This window comes from Hyaena hyaena, unplaced genomic scaffold (assembly GCF_003009895.1).
Source record: "Hyaena hyaena isolate Hyena2069 unplaced genomic scaffold, ASM300989v1 scaffold_359, whole genome shotgun sequence".
In the NCBI taxonomy this organism is placed as follows: Eukaryota; Metazoa; Chordata; class Mammalia; order Carnivora; family Hyaenidae; genus Hyaena; species Hyaena hyaena.
Genome location: NW_024080994.1, coordinates 929,693 through 955,103, shown reverse-complemented (window position 1 = coordinate 955,103; position 25,411 = coordinate 929,693). Strand labels below are relative to the sequence as shown.

The 25,411-nt window shown below is 34.3% G+C and overlaps 1 protein-coding gene across 2 annotated transcripts in view; it reads right to left on the bottom strand.

Moving 5' to 3' along the window:
• Positions 1-25,411, bottom strand: part of LNPK (lunapark, ER junction formation factor) — a 72,612-nt gene that overhangs the window by 20,111 nt on the left and 27,090 nt on the right. For both annotated transcript variants that reach the window (XM_039250138.1, XM_039250135.1), the window contains exons 6-8: positions 20,834-20,874; positions 14,334-14,417; positions 14,201-14,252 (exon numbers count right to left, since the gene is read on the bottom strand). In XM_039250138.1, coding sequence (XP_039106069.1) covers positions 14,201-14,252; positions 14,334-14,417; positions 20,834-20,874 — 177 coding nt within the window. The remainder of the gene's footprint in view (positions 1-14,200; positions 14,253-14,333; positions 14,418-20,833; positions 20,875-25,411) is intronic.

The following is a 25,411-nucleotide window of genomic DNA, read 5'->3' as shown; positions in this document are numbered from 1 at the left end:
CAATCTAGCCTACTAGCTTAGAACCTGGGCCCTATAATCAGAAAAGTCTGGTTAGAATCCTACAGCTTTTTAAGACCTCAGATTGGATAACTTCACTAAACCTCTTTTTTTATCTGTAAATTTAGCATAATAATATTAACTCATATAATTTTAATAAGGATTAAATAAGATAATGTCTGTATTGATAGCTCACATTTATTGAATAATGTTTCAGATGACAGTATTTTCACACAAAGTATTTTCATTTTTTTTTTTTTTTAAAAACTTTTTTTATGTTTTATTTATTTCTAGTAGAGAGAGAGAGACAGCGTGAGCAGGGGAGGGTCAGAGAGAGAGGGAGTCACAGACTGAAACAGGCTCCAGGCTCTGAGCTGGCAGTCAGCACAGAGCCCGACGCGGGGCTCGAACCCACGAACCGCGAGATCATGACCTAAGCGAAAGTCGGACGCTTAACCGACTAAGCCACCCAGGCGCCCCACACAAAGTATTTTCAAATGACCAGTTAGACTGTTATTATTGTTATTATTGAGACTAACTAATTTTCCTCTGGCTCTTAATTTAGTCTCTATCCTAGCCCACTGAAATAATAAATTACAAGCAGATCATCATTATATAAATGGAACCGTCTTTGTATTTGGTAATTTTCCATGCAGTTCAGAAATTTTCAGATTTTACCTGGACTAACTGTATCCTAATATCTCCTGCAAAGTAGCTGGTTACTTAATTATCTTTTACTCCCAAGGAACACCTTAAAAGGTGGTTACACATTAGAAAAGCCATTAAATGCTGCCAAAACTACTGAGGGGCACCTGACTGGCTCAGTCAGTAGAGCATGCAACACTTGATCTCAAGGTCATGAGTTCAAGCTCCACGTTGGATGTAGAGTCTACTTAAAAAAAAAAAAAATCCTGCAAAATGTACTCAGATCAGTGAAATTATATTAAGATTTGTTCATTTGAATTAATTTTTAAAAACAAGGTATCAGGTACTGCAAATCATTTTTTAGGCAATTTTCAGATAAACCATAACTCAAAAAGACATTTTTCTACCAGATAAATAAAAGTTTAATATGTATTAGACTATATTAAAAGTAGCTATTAAGACTTGAAACTTCTGAATGTGCATGTACCCTGGGGCAATTAACTAAAGTACCCTTTTAACATCAGTCATGTACTACTGAAAGATGAGGTCTGTAACTAACTAGTTAACAAAGGACACCATGTCTAGCATTCCATGAAAGAGACCCTTGGCTTAATAATTTCTAAATCTAAATTTAGGCAGAAAAGGGAGAAAAATGACATGAGAATCAGGAAAAGGAGAAAACACAGTGTCATTGTTTTCAAAGGAAAAGCAAATAACAAAGAGAATAGCAATAGGTGAAAGTACCTAGTAGTACAATATCCGATCTATATTTCGTAAGGTGTTGTGAAATATTCTGATAGTCTCAATTTAAAATATCTAAGATTTATCTACTTTTAGTCACCTGCCATTCACAAATGTTTTGTATTATAATTTCAATAAAAAGCTTATGGTATTCAACTAAGTATTATATTAGATGTAAAATACCATCCCCCAAAAAGATTTACCAAGCATTTCTTATCAATCTGGTAAAGTATCATAAGGAGTATTCCATAAATTCAAGTCTTCACTACAGATGTTTCAACCTCCTTATCAGTGATCAATCACTGATTTAATAAAAATCACATTCAACAAGTATGAGTACATATCTATATTTTTAAATTCAAAATGAAACAAATAGAATCTGATTGAGATTGGGGAGCCTGGGTGGCTTAGTCGGTTAAGCGTCCGACTTTCGCTTAGGTCATGATCTCGCGGTTCGTGGGTTCGAGCCCCGCGTCGGGCTCTGTGCTGACTGCCAGCTCAGAGCCTGGAGCCTATTTCAGATTCTGTGTCTCCCTCTCTCTCTGACCCTCCCCTGCTCATGCTGTCTCTCTCTCTCTCTCTCCTAGAAATAAAAATATTTAAAAAAAAAAAAAGAATCTGATTGAGATTAAAAACCAGTATATTACAATAAAAAACAAATTTTAAAATAATGATAAAACAAGGTAGTTGTTAAAAAGCATAGACTCTGCCAGAAGTAAGTCAGAGAAAGATAAATACCATATGACTTCACTCATATGTCGAATTTAAGAAACAGATGAACATAGGGGTGAAAAAAAGAGAGGGGCAAACAGTAAAACCAGTATGGAGAACATACCGAGGGCTGCTGGAGGGGAGGGGAGAGGGGGATGGGTTAAATGGGGGATGAGTATTAAGGAGGGCACTTGTGATGAGCACTAGGTGTTGTACATAAGTGATGAATCACTAAATTCTATACCTGGAACTAATATTACACTGTATTTTAACTAAGTGAAATTTAAATAAAAACTTGAAACTTCAAAACACACACACACACACACACACACACACACAGACTCTGGGATCAAGCTGTGTGGATTTAAGTTTCAGCTCTACCCTGTTTATTAGATGTGCATGCAGCCTTTTCCAAGTTGATGCCAACTCTCAGTTCAGCTTCCTCATAATAGGAATACTAACCTCTTATGGTTGTTGTAAAGATTAAATGGGATAAGCAACACAAAGGGCTTAACCAAACACAGGTACTTAATAAGTAATAAATTTAGTAGTATTCATCTAAACTCGCCAGCAATTATAATAAATCAAAAGCTAAGCAACCTAGAACTTCCAAAGCCATAATTAAAATAAAATATAAACATTAATGTACACATTAAATGTTTTCCTAAAGTTATTTGTCAAAAAATAAATCCTCATATTTTCCCTAGCACTAGTCAAAGGTTTCCCGGACACTATGTCCAGTTCTAAGCCTCATAAGAAAAAGTGTCAAGAAAAAGCCTCATGATGCACATATATAAATGTGGAGATTTTGAAATTTAGTGTGAATAAGGCTCTTTATAAGTGATTACTAAATGTAGTTAGGTGAGATACAGGGATATAACTTCAGGAGAGTTTCCATTTTTAAATTTATATAAATTTTGGTCTCTGTTTAAATTTACATAATTCCTTTAAAAAATCAAAATAATAAAGAGCATGGATCTGACATCTCTTCTTTTTACTTTCAAAATTTTCTGAAGTTTATATTCACTGTATCATCTTCTACATATCCTACTAAGGCTAGGCTATGTTAAACTCAGCCTCTGCCCTATTTCTCCACTAAGACTGTTTTCTCAACGGGTGAATGACTTTAATAACAAAATTACTCCATAACCTTTCCTTCCCATAGAGGCAAAGCTTTGGGGAGGGAGGAAAAACTTCCCCTACATTTCACTCCTTAACCCAACACAATCTGTTTTTTTTGTCCTTCTTAGCTACCATAATATCACTCAACACTTAACACTGAAGATACCATTGCTTTGGTTACCAACAAACCTATACCATTACTGTTAACAGCTACTCTTTATCAAATCCCTATTATCTTCTAGGAACTATAGTAGGTGATTAATATGAGTTTAATAATTTCATCTAATATTTAGACCAACTCTTTAAGATAACTCTTATCCTTAGTTTTCAAAAGAAAAACCCAAACCTCAAAAGCTAAGTAACTCGCAAATTCTCACAGTAAAATAAGAGATGGAGGCAGGATACAAATCCCAGTTTTTATTACAATGCCTTGAACTCTATTATACATACAACTTATCAGATTCAATGGCCTTATTTGTCTTCTATTCACTTGACTCTTTGCAGACTATGACAACAGATGCATCTCTAACTACACTTCAACTCTCTAAATGACAGTTTAGTTCTACTTTTAACTCAAATCATTTGTTCTTCTTCCTGGGCTCCTCCTTTTTCCATCTACCCTTAAATGTTAATATTCTCTAGGATTCTGCCACAGGTCTTCTTACTCTGTTTTCTCTCCCTGGGCAATTTCACTCAATCTCATGGTTTAAATAACTATCATCTTATACATCCCAATCATTCCTAATCTGTACCTATAACCTTAACTTTTTTCCTGAGCTTCATATGAAATAATCAATTACCTGTAAACCGTACCATCTGGATATCACTTGACTCAACAAATCCAAAAGCAAATCCATTATCTTCTACACACACACACTACTCCAAGTCTTATGTTTCTTATCTTGTTTAAAACATCTAACCAGTTGCCAAAAACCTAAGTGATATCTGGACCCCCTCCTCCCACTCTCCACTTTCCAAATCTAATTGTCATAAAATCTTGTCAATCTACTCTTAAATCTTATTTCTTAAATCTCTTTTTTTCAACTCTTTTGCCACAACTTTATGTCCTACGGACCTTTATCTCTTACCTATATTAGATAATATCCTAATCGATCTCCATGTCTTCAGCCTTGTTTCCTCTAATCCATTCTCCATATTTAAAAAAAAAAAAAGGGATGGGAGTTCTTTCTAAAATGCAAAGCCTCCTGTGGCTTTCTATGTTGTACATATGGTAAAGTCCCAAACTCCAGAGTATCGCATACAAAATGCTTCATAATTATCCTTCCCTCACATAAACACTATCTCCTTTTCCAGGCATGTAGCACCATTTGCAGTCTCTTAAGTACCCCACTGTTTCTCTCTTCTAATCTTTGCATGTGAAGTAGACCTGAAGAGTCCTTTCCCAACATGTTATTAAAATAAATTGTTACTAAAATTTATAATGCATTGTGATTTGTACCTATCACCTTCATTCCGGTCCTTAGTATGTTAAGATTATTTACATGAGTGCACCTCTTTGAACCAAGAGCTCCTAAACAGGAACTGCACCTTTGTAGCCCCAGGATTTGGAAAGTAACTAGCCCAGAATGTGAGCATAATAAACATCTATGAAATAAATTTACTTTCCACTTGCATTTCACGATTAAATTTCCAACTGCCTATTATCCAACTTAGATGGTATAGCAGGCAGAATAATAGCCTCCCAAACATATGCACATCCTCATCCTTGGAACCTATAAATGTTGTGTTACATGAAAGAGGAATTAAGATTGCAGACAGAATTAAGATTGTCAAACCGCTGAATCTGTGTTGCCTGCTTCATTGAGAATTTCAGCCTAACTTCAGAAGACCATACCAAAAAAGCTAGCTTCAAACAGAAAATCTGCTAATCACATATACCACTTGCCAGCCTTTAGTTTACTATTTTTCTTTTTCTGCTTTTTAAATTCACAATACATTTTGCTTATTTTATAAACAAATAATCCAATATAAAAACAGGCAGAGGACATAAATAGATGCTTTTCCAAAAAGACACAAAGATGGCCAAAAGACACATGAAAAGAAACTCAACATCACTAATCATCAGGGAAATGAATATCAATGCCACCTTGAGATATCACCACACACTAGTCAGAATGGCTAGTACTAAAAAGAAATAACAGGTGTTGGCAAGGATGTGGAAGAAAGGAACCTTTCTACAATATTGGTAGGAATGTAAATTGATGCAATTACTATGGAAAACAGTATGGAGCTTCTTTAAAAATTGAAAAGTTTAAAGGAGAAATATCAAACAACTTCCGCTTCTGAGTACTTACCAGAGAAAAGCAAAAACACGGATTTGAAAAGTTAAATGCACCCTTATGTTCAATGAATCATTATTTACAATAGCCAAGATATGGACACAACCTAAGTGTCCATCAACAGACGACTGGATCAAGATGATGTGCCATTTACACACACATACACACACACACACACACACACACAATCTATACATACAATGGAATATTACTCAGACATAAAAAGGGGTGAGAACTTGCCATTAGCAACAACATGGATGGGCCTAGAGGGTATAAAGCTAAGTAAAATAAGTCAGACAGAAAAGTAGCATATAATTTCACTTATATTTGAAATCTAAAAAAACCAAACAGGGGTCCCTGGGTGGCTCAGTCAGTTGAGAATCCAACTCTTGATTTTGGCTCAGGTCATGATCCCAGGCTTGTGGAATTGAGCCCTACATTGGGCTCCATGCTGAGAGTGAAGCCTGCTTAAGATTCATTCTCTGTCTCTGTCTCTGTTTCTGTCTCTCTCCTTGTCTCCCACTTGCACAAAAATAAAAGATAAAATAAAATAAATAGGGCTGATGGGGTGGGGGAGAGGGGAAGGGGGTGATGGGCATGGAGGAGGGCACTTGTTGGGATGAGCACTGGGTGTTATATGGAAACCAACTTGACAATAAATTATGAAAGAAAAAATAAACAAAATAAAACAAATAAACAAACTAAAAAATAGACTCATAAGGGGCGCCTGGGTGACTCAGCCAGTTGAGCGTCTGACTTTGGCTCAGGTCATGATCTCACAGTTCGTAGGTACAAGCATTGGGCTCTGTGCTGACAGCCAGCTCAGAGCCTGGAGCCTGTTTCAGATTCTGTGTCTCCCTCTCTCTCTGACCCTCCCCTGCTCACACTGTCTCTCTCTCTCAGAAATAAATAAAAAACATTTTTAAAAAATAAGACTCATAAATACGAACAACAAACTGGTGGTTGCCAGAGAGGAGAGGAGGATACAGGGATGGACAAAATAGGTGAAGGGGCTTAAGGGATACAACTTTACAATTATAAAACAAATAAGCCACTGGGATGAAAAGTACATCCATAGGGAATATAGTCAACAATATTGCAATAACTTTGTATGGTGACAGATGGTAGCTACATTTAACTTGGAAAGCTAATGTATACAATTGTCAAATCACTGTATTGTACACCTAAAACTAATATAATGTTGTATGTCAATTGTACTTCAATTGAAAAAAGAATACGTTTGGGGGCACTTGGGAGGCTTAGTCAGTTGGGTGTCTGACTCTTGATTTTGGCTCAGGTCATGATCTCATGGTTCATGGGTTCAAGTCCTGCTTGGGGCTCTGTACTGACAGTACAGAGCCTATTTGGGATTCTCTCTCCCTCTTTCTCTGCCCCTCCCCCATTCATGTTCATGCTTGATCTCTCTCTCTTCCCCAAAATACATAAACATTTTTAAAAGAGTATTTTGGGGCACCTGGGTGGCTCAGTCAGTCAAGTGTCTCACTTCCGCTCAGGGCATGATCTCATGATTTGTGAGTTCAAGCCCTACATAGGGCTCTGTGCTGACAGCTCAGAGCCTGGAGCCTGCTTTGGTTTCTTTCCCCCCCTCTCTCTGCCCCTCCCATGCTCATGCTCAGTCTCTGTCTCTCAATAATAAATAAACGTTTAAAAAAATTTTTTAAAGAATGTTTTGCTTTATAATTCTTTATCTCAACATTTACTTTTTTTTATCACCTTGATACTTTGTCTCCTACCTCTTTCAACTTTAAAAAACCTGCACCTGGCAGCTCACCAATGTCCAATTTGGTAAATTATTATTTTACAACATTTAAACAAGATTTGTTAATTCTAAGAAAAAGTTTTTTTTTTATTTCCTTCAACTCAGCACATTTATTAAGCAACCACTATGAGTAAAGCACTACTCAATGGAATGCAGAGTTGCATGTACAGCTGGCAAGCAACAATCACACAAAAATCATGAAATACCAGATAAGTGCCATAAAAAAGGAACCAACAAAGTACAATAGAAGGTCCAAGAATGGGGAGATTAAAATCAGTGATGGGATGAAGGAAGGGTTCATGGGAATGGGGTCATTAAAATGAACAATGAAAAATGGATGGGGACATAAATACCTTTGTTACATGTATTAAGGTACACGTGGCAGTTTTAAAATACAAGTCCAGAATTCTTTGATTTGCCTCCCATCAAATGGGAGACAGAGGACATGTTCTCTCCCTTGAATCTGTTACTGTTTGACCAAGAGAATTTAGATGTGCCAGTTTTCACAACTACTCTCTGTCTCTTGGGCTGCTTGGTCTTAGAATCCAGCCACCATGTTGGAGCAAGCCCAAGTGACCCCACGAGATAACTCCATGCAGAGAGGAACTAACAGGCAGCACCAACTTGCCAGCCATGTAAGCAAGCCATCTGGGTAGATCTTCCAGACCCAATCAGGTAGATCCAAAAGATGTGAGGCAGAGATGCTCATTTTGCCAAACCTTGCCAACACTGCAATTCCATGAGCAAAATAAATGAATGTTGTTCTAAGCCACTAAGTTTTGGGGTGGTTTGTTATTCAATAGATAACTGTGTGGGGTGCCTGGGTGGCTCAGTCAGTTAAGCATCTGACTCTTGATTTTGGCTCAGGTTATGACCTCACAGTTTGTGAGACTGAGCCCTGTATTGGGCTCTGTGCTGACAACATGGAGCCTGCTTGGGATTCTCACTCTCCCTCTCTCTCTGCACCTCTCTCTCTCTCTCAATAAATAAATTAACATTAAAAAAAATAGATAACTGCAACAGTATAGATACGACACGTAAGAACACCCAAAAAAGTGAATTTACTATTTTACAAGTGTTTTCCAGATTTTTTTAACTGAACACACATCCTCAAAAACAGTAAAATATGAAGTATCACTCCCTTTGCTATCAAGATCAAAAATAGTGGTTTCAACTTTAATCTTCCACATATGCCATGTAACACAAGTGAGTGAGTAAACTCTAAAAACCTACCTACAAAGTTATAACCCATTTCCTAGAGCCATTAAATTTTTCCGCAATACTTATTGATTTCAAATTTAGCTGTGGCAGAATACAATTGACTTCTCTTTTGTTAATTTCATCAGTAGAGATGAAGGGTTATGTACAAAGGTAAAAAAGAATGTATACGTGGCTTCCTTTTAAAACAAATATAGGAAAGTCTTTTAAGAATTTATGGTCATAACTTAATCTTAGAACTTTGTCATTAAAGATAACTGCACCATTTCAAGTTCAAGCATCCCACTCTGAAAGCACAGTTACCCTTCCAGCTTAATTCCTCTATTATTCTTTCAACTACAAGGGGATCTATAATCCATTAGTTATTAAAGGGGTCAGCAAACTCTTTTTTGTAAAGGGTTATATAGTAATTATCTTAGTAAATATCTCTGTGGACCACATACAGTTTCTGTTACATATTCTTATTCTTCTTATTTTTTAGAACACTTTAAAATGTAAAACCGGGGTGCCTGGGTGCCTTAGTCGGTTAAGCGTCTGACTTTGGATCAGGTCACAATCTCGCGGTTTGTGAATTTGGACCCCGCGTCAGGCTCTGTGCTGACAGTTAGCTCAGAGCCTGGAGCCTGCTTCAGATTCTCTGTCTCCTCCTCTCTCTGCCCCTCACCTGCTCATGCTCTGTCTCTCAATAATAAATAAACATTAAAAACTTTTAAAAAATGTAAAACCAATTCTAAAGTCAAGAGCCATATCAAAGAAACCCTGTAGTTCACAGACCCCTGCATTAATACTATCAATACTGTTGATGTCCATCATTCACCTCTCATGTCCTTATTTCCCTCATGATCATCTTAGATTCTACAATACTTTGTCATAACCACTCCCTTGCAAACAATTTCACCTCCCTGCCCTTTTATCACTTTATTTAACCCCAACCTTGGTTAAAACCAACTCTCTTCCTACTCCACACCTCTACCCATGCAGCAAAACACAACAGGAAAACATGCACAACCCTGCTTTAAATTTGTGACTGTTAACTTTAAGTGGACATTAGTGTCCCCTGGCATTCCTACATTTTCCTAATCCATTTATTCTTTTAGTCTCCTAGAGATCTATTTTACATATTCTCTTCAGGCCCCCAACAATGTCTCCCTCATTCTCACCCTCATTAAGAAAATAGAAAATCAGAAGACAATTCCCACTACCTACCTGTATCTCCCCATGTTCTCTGTCTTCCCTTATTATTAACAAACTATCCACACTCCTATCAAAAGCCAACTCCTGCACTTGTACACTAAATCCCATCCCTTCTTGCCTCTAAATTATCTTAATTATCTATCAATTGTCCCCACTCTCTCCATCATCAATTATTCCATGTTTTATAGGCCATTCCCAATAGCACACAAATATCTTATCTAGATTTCTTTATCCTATAGAATCTATTCAGAAAATTATACTTGCAAATACCATTTTTCATTAAATCCAAACTTTATTATTTTTAATCTACTAAGGACAAAGTCTTCCCATCTCAGTCTATGATTTCTACAAAACTAGAATGAATGCTAAGCATCTAAGTACCGTTATCATTCTATTAAATGTAAATATGTATATATACACATCTTTTATGTTAATGTATTCCTTCATATCAAATGATTACATTGATTTTCTAATATTAAGCACCCACTGATAAAAATTCCTTATAAAAACAGGTCAGAACTATACTGTCAAGGAATTACATTTTCCATGTAAAACAAGGGAAATCTGAGAAACTGGCACAGTCAAAATAGCCTAAGAAAGCATGTCAACTAAAGGTAATGTGGTATATTCTGGATGAGATCTTGACACAGAAAAAGAACATAAAAAAAAAAAAAATAAGGAAATCTGAATAAACTATGGACTTTAAGTTAATAATAGTGAATCAATATTGGCTCATTAACTTTAACAAATGTACTATGCTCATGTAAGATGTTAATAGGGAAAACTTGGTGCAAAGGTATATGGGAATTTTTTGTAGTAGCTTTGCAATTTTTTATAAATCTAAAAATATCCTAAAAGATTGACTTTATTAAAAAGAAGGTGAAGGTCAGGTTAGTATTGCTTCCAGTAAATATTACACTCCTAGCGCTAAACCTAAAAAAACCAAAGAATACTATTCTCAAATTTTATAATCAATCTCAATATAATATATATTAATACTAATTAATAAGAAAAAAAAGAAAGATATCTACTACACGTGAATCACAGTTCTGATTCAGCAATCATGTAAGAGAGTTAGATTAAAATAAGAACATCACAATTAAATTTGATTTGGAAGCAAATCTATTCAAGCACTATATTTGTACATATATATTTAGTACTTTTTCCCCCTATATATTTCAGTTCAGAAACAGGTAAAAGGAAAGAAAGGGAGGGAAAAAACAGGGAGAGAGGGAAGGAGGGGAAGGAAGGAAAGAACGAACGAACAATGGTAAAAGCAAAGATATAAATATTTGACTAAATCACAGGAACAGAAAACTTAAACATAAATAAAACATGACTAAGTCACCTACACAATGATAGAAACCTAAAAGAGATTTGAAAGGATTAAACAACAAAACTCAATTAAAATTCTCAAAAAGTAGAATGAAGTTGAGATATAATTTAGAATTTTTTTAAATAAGGAAAAAATTCCAAACAGCAATTAATTACTACAGATGAAGAACTAGTAATATTAGGACACTCCAGAAGAAATACTTTTAAGAGAAAAAAAAGTTTATAAGCTTCTTAAGGTCAAAAACCATATTATATTCATCTCTGTACTCCTCATGGTATTTGCACATAAGAATTATTTAACAGTTCTTTTAAATAAACAATTCATTTATCTTCTAACTGAGGGTTAATTCTCTCTAAAAGGATATCCAAAAGCAGTGCCACAGGAATCCACAGCAAAGACCAGGAATGGTTTTTCTATAACTACAATATGACATCAGAAGGAAAAAATGTATTTGAGTTTCAAAGGCTTTTAAGGAAAAATAAATTTAAATTCTTCAAGGAAATACGTCTTTTTTTAATGAGAGAAAAAAGCAGATTACTTTTAAGTAACAGCAACAGCTTTCTGCAAAATATCACATTTTTTAAATTTCCTAAGTTTATTTAGGAAGTATTTTTGAAATGTTAGTACCAGTTATACAAAATATTGTAAAACTTATAGAAACCTGGCCTATAGACCAAACGCTCTTTTTAAAATTACTAGAAAGGGAGCACCTAGGTGGCTCAGTCAGTTAAGCATCTGACTTCAGCTCAGGTCACCACCCCATGGTTTGTGAGTTCAAACCCCACATTGGGCTCTGTGTTGACAGCTCAGAGCCTGGAGCCTGCTTCAGATTCTGTGTCTCCCTCTCTCTCTCTGTAGCCCTCCCCTGCTTGCACTCTGTCTCTCTCTCAAAAATAAATAAAAACAGAGGACCATGGGGGGTGGGGAGGGGGGAAAAATAGTTATGGAGAGGGAGGGAGGGAAACCGTAAGAGACTCTTAAATATTGAGAACAAACTGAGGGTTGATGGGGGTGGAGGAGAAAGGGAAAATGAGTGATGGGCATGGAGGAGGGCACTTGTTGGAATAAGCACTTTTATATGGAAACCAACTGATAATAAACTATAAAAAATAAATAAATAACAACAAAAAACACACATTTTAGCATTATCTTTTTATCTGAGAATTTCTGCCTTTTATTTTTATATCTAGTCTACTTTTTTAATGTAATTATTGCTATGGCTCTGTCATCTTGCTGTTAAAAAGATTACTATTCTTCTATAGCTGTACTTTTTAGTTAATTTTATGCATTATGAAAATTTCAAGTGCCAAAAATAAGAAACCTATAATCTTGGTTGTTTTACTTAATTGAAACTCTCTTCCAATAAACACCTTACCTTTCACAGATAATTAATTAATTTTAAAAAACCATTTTTTAAAACATTTAAAATTACTAAAAAGAAATGTAAGCTGTAGAAAAATTTAAACGTATTATGAAGGCAGGAGTTTCAGTGCAAGTATCCATGACTAATTTATTTTAATCATATGTAAACTTTTCAATTCATCAAAACATCAGGCTTCACTTTCTATAAACCAAAATCATATTTATAGAAAATGGGAGAGGATGGGATTCTTCCCATATAGCTCTGTCAATTAGAAAATCTAAAACTGGGGCACCTGAGTGGCTCAGTTGGTTAAGCCTCTTACTTTGGCTTAGGTCATGATCATACACTTCATGAGTTCGAGTCCCACGTTAGACTCTGTGCTGACAGCGCAAAGCCTGGAGCCCACTTCCAGTCCTGTGTCTCCCTCTCTCTGCCCCTCCCATGCTCACACTCTGTCTCTCTCAAAAATAAATATCTTTATTTTTGAGAAAACCTAAAACTATTATGGCTTATTTAGTACCCATGGTCTCTGGACATTTATAAAAGAATTGACTTCTCAAAGTTCTAAATGTCATCCTTAACTTTATAAACCAGGCTACAATTCTGACGATTTATAATAATAAAAGTTAAATTTAAAAAAATTTTAGTATTTGTTTATTTTTAAGACAGAGAGACAGAGACAGAGCACAAGCAGGGGAGGAGCAGAGAGAGGAGAAACAGAATCCAAAGCAGGCTCCAGACTCCAGGCTCTGAGCTGTCTGCACAGAGCCCAATGTGGGGCTCTTACTCACGAACTGTGAGATCATGACCTGAGCTGAAGTTGGATGCTTAACTGAGCCACCCAGGAGCCCCAAAAGTTAAATTTTTAAAAAATAATATATTCTGTATTGCAAACAATGATACTTACAAACAATGATACTCTAGAGAAGAGAACAAAAGGAAAGCCAATACGAACTCAAAAATATCTTTTCACATGCCAATCTTAGAATTACTTTATGTAGACACTTAAAATAATAACTTTTTAAATTTTATGTAATATTTAATGATATAGTAGTGATGGTTTCACTAATAATCTGGCAATACAACTTTTGAAAGAGTTAATGTTATTATATAGCAGTAATTCTATTTTTTCTAAATTATTAGAAATCCAAATTTCTAAATTATTTTATCTTTCTAAATAAAAGTGTTTTTGGGAGAAACTACAAGTTGACAAAAATCTTCATTAAATTCTCAAAAATAAATCATAAAAATGTAAGAATTTTCATAAGGCATTCTAAGAGATTTTTTTTTTAATGTTTATTTAAGAGAGAGACCGTGAGAGAGAGTGCACAGGGGACAGGCAGAGAGGGAGGGAGAGACAGAATCCCAAGCAAGCTCCCTACTGTCAGCACAGAGCCTGACATAGGGATCTATCTCACAAACCTTGAAATCATGACCTGAGCCGAAATCAAGAGTCCATCGTTTGACTGAGCCACCCAGGTGCCCCTAAGAGATTATTATAATAAAGGGGGAAAAAACTTCACAAAATATTAATGAAATTATTTAAATTTCAAAAGCTTGAAACCAATTATATATTAATCTCAATAGATAACATTATTACTTATCAACATATTCCTATAAAATCAAAATGAAGTAAACTTATTACCATCTACTCCAAGTCATAACCCATACTACCAAGTATAAATTAAAAGCATTCTACATAAGTTTTTACACACCTCTAGCACACTTTTGAACTCACTTGGATAAATATGGATCTTTCCAACAGCAGCAGCAGTTTCTACAAAGTTATTTACCTTGTCCAGGTCTTGCAGTTACAGCTGCTCCAGCAGATGGCGGCTCAAACTCCTGTCAATTACAACAATGTTATTACAGTGACTATTACAATGCGCTATTTATAATAAAATAGCAGTGATATAACAGCCTTACCTTTGCTTTCTTTGAGTCTGGGTCAAATCTTTCAAGAATTAATTTAGCTGTTTTATAAGTTTCTTTTTCCATGACCTCTTCGAGCTACAAACAAAAATTTCCATAAATTGTCACACTTTAAAACACACACTACTTATTTTTAAATGTCCTGTTCCAAAAGTGTTCAAGTACAATGCTTAAAATAAACAGCACATAATATATCCAAAGAGCATGAAAGACTTCCTACATTCAAATAATTAAAATCCAGATTTTAAAATGGCTTCTAACCTCTAATATGTTACTTGTATTTAACAGCTTTACTGGAAGGAAATACCAAATACTGCTAATTGTTTACATATAATGAGGAGAATAATTACATGCACCAACTTCAATAATGGAATGTGCAAAAATCTATCAGCCATCATTATTGGAAGTTATTAGACATGACAAGCAAATGACAGGCAATTCCTCAGATTTATTTCCTCATAGCACTTAATGCTATTAATTTAAAGAAGGTCGTTAGCCAAGAGCTTTACAAAATAAAATCTCTGTGCCAATTAACTGCTGTCAGCATCGATTTTAGATTATTTATTAGCAGAAGCAATTAGCTTGCTGCAAATGCAGTGAAAAATCACTAACTGGGAGAACAGCCATGGAATTTGCTCAAATGACTTTAAAAGCTGAAGCTCCCCCCTTTCTACTTAGATCCAAACAACTTGAGAGGGAAAAAAACATAGTAAGAATTTTAGTAAATAAAAACTTTACCGAGTTCTATATTCACACTAGGGACTGTAATTAAAACAGTTCATTATTATAGCATTTTATTTACAATATATTCAAGTCACTGTATGGCTTAATACAGAGTTTAATTTAAAAAGCAATAAGTAGTAAAGTATCATTTTAGCAGTTATGGCCCAATATCAGGAAAGTTTAATTTTAGTACAAGACAGTCATATTATGACAAACAGCTAATATGTAGTAGAAAATGCTCTTGCAAAAATTGGAATAGGACCTTTTCCTTTTCAGTGACCACTGATAGCCATTTAGATTCAGTAAATGTCATATTTATTCCAAAGGTCATTTATTTTAGACTACAACACAGAAAAGCATATTTACCAAGTTAAAAATACAGTTAAAAATATGCTGCCCAATAGTTGTTAATGAATTCCTCATTAAAAACTCAATTCAACATTTAAGAAGCTAAGTGCTTAGATGAATGATTTATTAACCTTGGTTTAATGAAACTAAAAATTTTCCTAATTATTTCAAAATTATGATAAATTCTCAAAACAAGCAAGTTTCATTTTCTGATGTAAAGGAAAGGTTTGCAGTAACACCTTAGAGTTGAGGAAAAACTAGGAATTGAGATAGGAAGAGGGCATATTATACGTCCCCAAATCAATATAACCTACATGGAATCCACATGGGATATCAATGAACTAAATCCCAGATCTCTACAAATTAATTTTTGATGTCTTAGACCAATATTGTTGTGGCAATAGAACTTTACATGATGATGGAAATGGTTTACATCTTCACAATACAGTAACCACTAAGCCATATGTGACAAATGTGCATTTAAAACACAACTGTGTTTGCTTGTGCAACTGAGGAATGGAATTGCTTGAGCAACTGAGGAATGGAATTGTAGTTTTATTCCATTTTAAACAATGTACATTTAAAAGATACATGTGGCTCTGGCTACTGATCTGGATAGCACAGTTCTAGACTAAGATGATTGCTAGGCTTAAAAAGAAGATTAGATACAATTTTAATCTTTAAAACAACACAAAAAATTCAAAACCAAAATGCTATTTTATCAAATGATTGTAATTCCTGCTGCATCATTCAGCCCGTATTCATGTTTATGTCCATGTTCAGGTAAAGTATCTTCAACAAAATCATTTTTAAACCACTAAAGGATGTAAATCCATTCTGTTTCTCTTTTGCACTTTTTTAATAAAAATTTTTCACATATTATCTTAATTAACACATGCATCCATACACCATTTTAAGTGAATAACTTATTTTAAATACAGACATTCTGATCAGTGTAAAAAACATAAACTTGAAACTCTGAAGTCAGAAAAAAATCAGGGTTTAAAGCACATCACCATTCTTAATTACCTAGAAAGACTTTGAGCAAGTCTGCTGGGCTTAGTTTCTCTTTTTGTAAAGCAGATACATTAATACTTTCTTCACAGTACTATTGGGCAGTTTAGAAGGACCTGGGTGGCTGTCAGTTAAGTGTCTGATTCTTGGTTTTGGCTCAGGTCATGATCTCTCAGTTCATGGGGTTGAGCCCTATGTTGGGCCTGGGATTCTCATTCTCTCTCTTTCTGTCTCTCTCTCTCTCTCTGTCCCTCCCCTATTTGTACTCTCTCACTCTAGCTCTCTCTCTCAAAAAAAATTTAAAAAATAAATATAATAGTGTAGGAGAAAGAGTCTACAACAGTACCAATACAATAACACATAATCTTTAGTGATACCCCAATTAATCAGAATGGATCTGAAAACAGCAGTGTTTTCAAATATCTAACATATTAATCCCAAGATGCAGGAATGAAAAATTAGATTCTCAGAATTCCCTAAAATATAAATTACTCTCTATTTTTCATAATATTTTTTATATTTTAAATAATAATAAATGATATATTTTTTTTCTGTGATACATTATACCAAAGGTTTCAGGGCTTTTATTTTAAGAAATAATAATTCATTATGATTCAATATTATTATATATTTCAATAACATGCAAAGATTACTTCTACTGGATATAGACATTTCAGCATAGACAACACTAAAAGAAGAAAACATTAACACAAATGTCAGAAAAATTTTTTAATTTTAAAAGGTTATCGTACAAATATTTAATATATAAACTATTGTTCATGATATAAAATTTTGAAACACGCAAACAAAATCAATAGCTCTATCCAATATTTTGATCTTTCCTTCACGACAAATATTCTAGACGTAGCAAATTTTCTCATTTTACATGGACTTCGGTCAAATTATTAAGAGTGTACCCCAAAGCATCTTCAATTCAGAGCATTAAGGTACATGTTGCATTGTTTAAACTCATCCTTTTACAATGAAAATACTGTCTGCTTACCCTGATTTTGGTTATTCTGCTGAAATCAATATTGTTTTTACTAGTTCAGATTTTAAATCATTTTCTGATTTCATATAGGAGTATTCCACAATAAAAGTCACATTTTTTCTCTCTGTATTTCTTCTACTAAGGTATTTACAAAGATCTACAGGTCAATTTATATAATATATAGTGAATATTCAAACACTGGAAAATGGCAGCAAACATTTGGTAATATAAAAATATAACATTTGAAACTTCTAGTGAGGTCAACACCCCTACATAGAATCACATGCCAAACATGCCAATTTAAGGACGTATTTTGCTTCTAAAATTTATTTCATGGAATGTCATTCACAGGATTATATATAAAACATACTATATGTATAAGCTTATTATTACTTATTTGCAAGAATAACACCTTTAACAAGAGACAGGGCCCATAAAACATAATATGGCCACAAAAGCAAGACTGATGAATTAGATGCATGTTCCTGTCCTATTTCCAGAAATGTCCATGTTAACCTATGGCTCAGTGAGTCAGCATTTCTTGTTCTTACTCTCAGCTGGCATCGGTGGATTACTTTGAACCAGTAACATTTGTAGTTGATTGTTGAGTTTTGTTACTCAGGGAATTATAACACTCCCTCCCATAGTCCTAATTCTCAACTGATTTTTCTCAGGATTTAGGAAACCATAAATTTTCTGACAATTCCAGAAAGGAATTACCACATAGAAATACTATTCTTGAAAAAGTACAGCATTTTCATGAAGCCACTTAAATTTTAACTTATGTGTTTGATGGATCTTGATTTTGAACTGTTTTCATGGGATGCTCACGGATACAGAGGAATTATCAATTTTTTTAAAGCTAAATGTTCTTTTTTTGAGTATCAAAATGTACACATCTAGACATGGAGTTTTTTAGATAATTAAAGATTAATTCCTAGCTTTATTTTAATAAGTAAATACTTACATTAAATTCCAAGATTTAAAACTGTCAAGATACTAATTTTCCTAAGTAATTTAACTTTTTAATCAATTAATAATCCATGTTCATTTTTACAAATTACACTTATACAAATTATAAATTATATTACAAAACTATTCAGAATAAAGAAATACATCCCTAAGGAAACCACCTTTAATAAAATGGCAAGTAGTAAATACAGTTTATATTCATTTTGTTATTAAAAGAGGAGAAATAGGTGTTAGATAATTGTACACTGATAAAAGTTATTTTTTATAGGTGTTTCAATAATAAAAGTATTTTTAAAGCTATAAATATATAGCTTAAACTTAAACATCAATGAAGATCAGTTTTTATTACATTTGGCTTTTGTTCAAAAGTAGTGTCCCTTCAGGGGCACCTGGGTAGCCCAATTGGTTAAGCGTCCTAATGATTTCAGCTTAGGGCATGATCTCACAATCTGTGAAATCGAGCTCCATGTCAGGCTCCACGCTGACAGTGCAGAGCCTGCTTGGGATTCTCTCTCCCTCTCTCTCTCTGCTTCCTCACTACGCATGCATGCACAGGCTTGCGCACACTTGATCTCTCTCTCTCAAAATAAACACTGGGAAGAAAAAAGTAGTATCCCTTCTTTTTCCTCTCATTACCAGCACAATCATGAGCAAGCACTATGCTCCTTACCAACTCACCCTTAACACCTATTGTTCTAAACAAAATGTAATGCAACTCAAGCAAAACAGCTCTGTTAAGGGCTTGAGTAACAAAGGCCAGGGACTAGTTCCCAGCAGCAACAGTATTATAACCAACAGCAGTCAAGTCAATACAAATTGTGTTCTTAATTAATGAGGTGGAGAACTGAACTTATTTTTCTTTAATCATACTGCAAGAAATAAGGCATACCAAACTATTCTGCAATATTGATGCCTCTTGAACCATTTAGATATAAAAAACAGTTGAACCCTGAACTGAATTTCCCAACTGTCAGATCTAGATGAAGTATCCGTATGTTGTGATTCCTTCAAGGGCTATTAAAGAAGAAGTAAATAGCTTGGCTTGCCTTTTCACAGAATTTTCCAAGCCTGCTGTTACTCAAAGATTACCCCAACATTCTGTTTTCTGGTCACGTGATACCAACGACACTGGGTCAACTCCTCATCACTTAAAATTATTTTTAATTTTTTTTTTCTCTTTTTTCTTTTGTCTTCTTCCTTGTACTTTCTACTTTAATCAAAACATCTTCATTTTGGTAAAAGTGGGTTTTGGCTCTGGTCATCTCTATCAGCTCTTCTTTTTATCACATCAGCAAACCAAATCAATTATATCACAACTTGTATATTACTAAGAACCATCAGTTTTTCCTCACTTTAAATTTCTGGCTGTTCCATAATGCATGGAATGCAAGAAATATAATAGGATATAATGGTAACATTTCTATGTTTCAGGACCATTAAAAATGCCAATGCAATGTTGATAACTCACAGAACACTGAAGCAGCTCAAACAAGAAATTCTTTCAGAATTAAAGTTCCTTTATTTTTCAAGTACTTAAAACCCTCAAGACCAGTGTCTTTTATTACCAATTCACAGAATAACTTTTTTTAAATAAGCTCTAAGGCCAACATGTGGTTTGAACTCACCATTTCAAAACCAGGAGTCACATGCTCTACCAACCAAGCCAGGCAGGCACCCTCACAGAATAATTTTTAACATTAATCTTAACCTTCATAATTTTTATTAGTTTCATACATAATTGTTACTTATTATATGTTACTCTAAAATACATTGATCATTTGCATCTGATTAAATTTCATTAAATAAGTTTCTACATAACACGCTATTGCTATCAATTATCATTTTCATACTTCAAAAATAATTATATAAAAAAGTATATATAAATTCAAGTCAAACACCAAGTTCAATTCATTTATTAGAGTCTATGATATATTAACCTCTAAAAATCTAGGGCTCTTCATCTCTTATGCTTGAACCCCTTTACGAAATGTCTGAAGGACACATCTAACTGGCCCCACAAGAGATACCCATGTGATCACAGCTGCTGATAGAAAAGGAAAAAACAATTCTTTCCTTCCTCTTTTCTTCAGCCAGAAAACCTGAGAACTGTCCAGAAAACCTGAGAACTGACCTTTTTTGACTCTAATAATCAAACTGGACACCTACCTTTTTACCCCTTCTGCCTCATTTAATCCTTCAATACAATTCATTTACTTGCTTCTCAGCTTCCAACTGACATAGATTCTCAGTATCAAAAAGGTTCTGCAACTTTTTCCTGCCAATCATTATTAACTAATAAAATTATACATAATTTAGCTTCATCACTAAAATGATGCTATCTAAAAGCATACTTGTTACTTGGAGAGTCATTACTTATAACAGATAAACATTACTTACTCAGTTCTTAATGTATTTGTTTTATATAAATTAATTTTAGATAACTTACTATTTTTTTCTTCTGAGATTTTAAATCATCCAATGCTTCATCTAGAAAATAAGATTTAAATCAAAGCTAAGTCAGACAGTAAAATACTTAGATATCTTAAAATAGTAAGCCAAATAATATACATTAAGCAACCATAAGAATACTTTCTCATTTTAGGATTTCTCATTGATGTGTACAGATGAAAATTATCTCAAGCTTTACATGTATATATTTCATACTTTTGCCTATATATTACAAGAGCAAAATCGACTTTACATAGAATAAAACGCCTTTCAAAATTTAAAAAGATTTAAACATGTTATCTTTAAATAAATATTCTTATTTTTATTTTTTTAATGTTTATTTTTGAGAGAGACAGAGACAGAGCATGAGCAGACAGGAGGAGAGAGAGAGGGAGACACAGAACCCAAAGCAGGCTCCAGGTTCTGAGCTGTCAACACAGAGCCTCACATAGGGCTCGAACTCACAAACTGTGAAATCGTGACCTGAGCCGAAATCGGATATTTAACCGACTGAGTCACCCAGCCGCCCCTAAATATTCTTCATTTTTAATTAAATTTATAATAAAATTATTATTTCTTCATTAAAGTTCTGGGGTAGCAAGCATCTGAATATCCATATCAAAGTATTTTTTCTGTAAAAATTCAAATACAAACTTATAAAAAGACTTTATACAGTTTTTCCAAAACATTTTAGTTTTTAATGGAGAGCAGAGAGGTCTGCTAACATCTTTAAAGAGAATAGTCATCTACACTTAATAAGACCAAGCCAAATATTTATCCCTTAATCCAGAAGTCACCAAACTTCTTTCTATAAAGGGATAGACAGTAAATATTTAGGCATTATGGGCCAAAAGGCAAAATTGAGTCAGCACTTTTAAGGCATAAGAAAAAACAAATTTCCACAAATCTTTATTGATGAAATTCAAATATAATAGTAATTGAATTTTTGGTAACACACGCCTATCAATGAAAAGAATTAAATTATTTTCTTTTGGGTGGGGAGATAACATTTCACTAAATTGAGGTTCAAAGGTAGTGTTCCCTAAACAAAACAAAGGAACATATTGGGGGGGGAGGGAGAGAGAGAAACCAACCATAAGAGACTCAAAGAGAACAAACTAATGGTTGATGGAAGAGGAGAGCAGGGGATGAGTTAGATGGGTAATGGGTATTAGGAGGGCACTTGTAATAGCCAAATTATTGGAAGAGCCTAAATGTCCATCAACTGATGAATGGATAAAGATGTGGTTTATATATACAATGGAATACTACTTGGCAATGAGAAAGAATGAAATCTGGCCATTTGCAGCAACGTGCATGGAACTGGAAGGTATTATGCTAAGTGAAATAAGTCAGTCAGAAAAAGACAGATACCATATGTTTTCACTTATATGTGGATCTTAAGAAACTTAACAGAAGACCATGGGGGAAGAGGAAAGAGAAAAAATAGTTACAAACAGAGAGGGAGAGAAGCAAACCATAGAGACTCTTAAATACAGAGAACTGAAGGTTGGTGGGGGTGTGGGGGAGAGGGGGAAATTGGTGATGAGCACTGAGGAGGGCACTTGTTGGGATGAGCACTGGGTACTGTACGTAAACGATGAACCACAGGAATCTACCCTAAAAACCAAGAGCACACTATATGTTAACCAATTTGAAAATAAATTATATTAGGAAAAAAAAAGAAGAAGGGTACTTGTGATGACCACTGGGTATTTATATGTAAATGATGAATCACTGAATTCTAATCCTGAAACCAATATTGTACTGTGTGTTCACTACCTAGACTTTAAACAAAAATTTGAAAAGGAAAAGTTAGTGTTCCATATCATCAAAATTGGTTGCAAATATTAACATGTTAATGTTAATCTGTGATGAAATTTTACACTTGATTTTTGAAAATGTTTTATCACATAGATAGGTACTGCTAAATATTGAAATCAATCCACAAGCACATGATTTAATTGAGCATATTCATTGTTTGGAAGGCATTTATAAATTCTTTAATTCTTCTATTAATATTTGCCTTTTCTTGTCATTACATTGGAAATTAATCACTTCCAATTGAAGTTAAGTGGAAACCCCTCAACTACACAGTTAAATGGATTCTGAAATACAGGAAATTTCCTTTGTACTTATGTGAGTTCTGGAAAACACTGCTGGAACTACAGTTCGAGATCAGATAACGTATCTGTTACAAATTTCTGTGGGAATGGAGATTCTGCTTCTTGTTTTCACTTTTCATAGCCTTTTTTAAAAATTATTTTTTGTCATTACAATGATACCTGTTTTACAGCACTATAGGTTTTATATGTAAGGACTGTTTTGTTTTGCAATCTTAGGTTGAATTCACTAGGAACCATTATCATCTCTGCAGCAAAAGCTAATTTTCCAAATTAGTCAGTATTCCATCACAGTGGTTGAAGGTGGTTCATCTCGTGCAGAAATATTTCAATCTAGGCCCTACGCTCAAAGTATCACCATAAAACTTTACCATTGCTGAGCCATCAAACTGCTAAGGGGCTGGGCAGGTTAAGATATTCAGCTTCAATTTGTGATTAAAGTTCACATAACTGGGGTGCCTGGGTGGCTCAGTAGGTTGAGCGTCCAATTCGGCTCAGGTCATGATCTCATTGTGCGTGGGTTCGAGCCCCACGTCGGGCTCTGTGCTGAAAGCTAGCTCAGAGCCTGGAGACAACCTTCAGATTCTGTGACTCCTCTCTTTGACACTCCCCTCCTCATGCTGTCTCTATCTCTCTCTCAAAAATAAATAGAACATTAAAAAAGTAAAGTTCACATAACTAACAATAGTTAAGTTCATGAGAGTAAAGTTCCCCAAAGATCAATTTGATAACACATGATGGGTTCAATTATGCTCTGCAAAGTATCTATTGCCTAACACAAGGAATAACAACAGAATTTAAACACCTTACAGTTTCACAAGTTTTGTAAATTAATCCAAATAACCCTTTTTCTGCTTCGCATTTTTTTGTGTAACACTTGACACACAATGCTACATTAGTTTCAGGTGTATAACTTAGTGATTGGACAAGTTTACATGTTATGCTATATTTGCCACAAGTATAACTACCATCTGTCCCATTATATCATTATTACAGTATCATTAACTGTATCTCTTATGGTATGCTTTTTATTCCCATGACCTACTCATTCCGTAACTAGAGGACTGTATCTCCTACCCCTCTTTACCCAGTTTTTCTCAATCCCCCACCCTCCCTTCTCCTCTGGCAACCATCAATTTGTTCTCTATATTTATAGGTCTGATTCTCCTTTTTGCTTATTTCTATTTTTTAGATTCCATTTTAGCGGAATCATGTTTTCTCAGTCTGACTTATTTCACTTAGCATAATACCCTCTAAGTCCATCCATGTTGTCTCAAATGGCACAATCTCATCCTTTTATGGGTAATATTCCATTGTATATCTATACACACACACACCACATTTCCCTTATCCATTTGTCTATTGATGAACACTTAGGTTGCTTCTGTAGCTATTGTAAATAATGTTGCAATAAACAGATAAACATAGGAGTACATATACCTTTTTAAGTTAGTGTTTTCATTTTCTCTGGGTAAATACTCAATAATAAAATTATTAGATCATACAGGATTTGTTTTCAATTTTTTGAAGAACCTCCATACTATTCTCCACAGTGGTTGTACCAATTTTCATTCCCACTAACAGTGCACAAGGGTTCCTTTTTCTCCATATCCTTGCAAAACTTGTTTCTTCTCTTTTTGATACTAGTCATTCTGACTGGTGTGAAGTGATATCTCATTGTGGGTTTTGATTTGTGTTTTCCTGTTGATTAGTGACATTGAGTACCTTTTCATTGGTCTGTTGGCCATCTCTATGTCTTCTTTGGAAATAATTTTACCACCAATATTTACAATACATCTTAGCAGATTCCACTTCAGATCCTACTGAATTGGTGTTTTTTCAACTTTAAAAATATTGTCCTGAAGTTATTTTACACAGACTTTTCACAGAAGTTAATTCAGTCACTTCAACCTCAGTATTGACTGCTCAAATAAACTACAATCGAGCAGTGTTCAGAGCCAAGTGGAAGACCACTTAAAATCATTTGCTATGTTTTTAAATTAACTATCTTGCTTCCAATATTCTCAATTCTTCAAGCAGTTGTTCTTGTCAAAAAACTACTTACTAATTAAGAAAGTATACTTTCTCTGAACACATTTCTTCAGCTGCTGCAATCAAATACAATTTAATTAATTCACCATTGGTAAACAGCTTCCTCTGTTTCACAAATAAGCCACTCAGAATCTTATTTGGTTGAAGCTCCGTTTTCACTTTTTATTTTTACGAAGAAATTCAGCTATGATGAGATATTCCCTTTTAAATATTCTAATTTTTCTGTCCATTGCTTTTCTATGAATTGGGAATATCATAATGAGTACTTAGTATGGTAATGTCAATGTATATTTCTATTCTTTTCGCAGAGTTATAATGTTGTTGAGTAATAAACACAATGCTTTGTCTTTTGATAACAAAACAATCCACAGTCCGCTGTCCCTAAAATGCAACATTCGAAG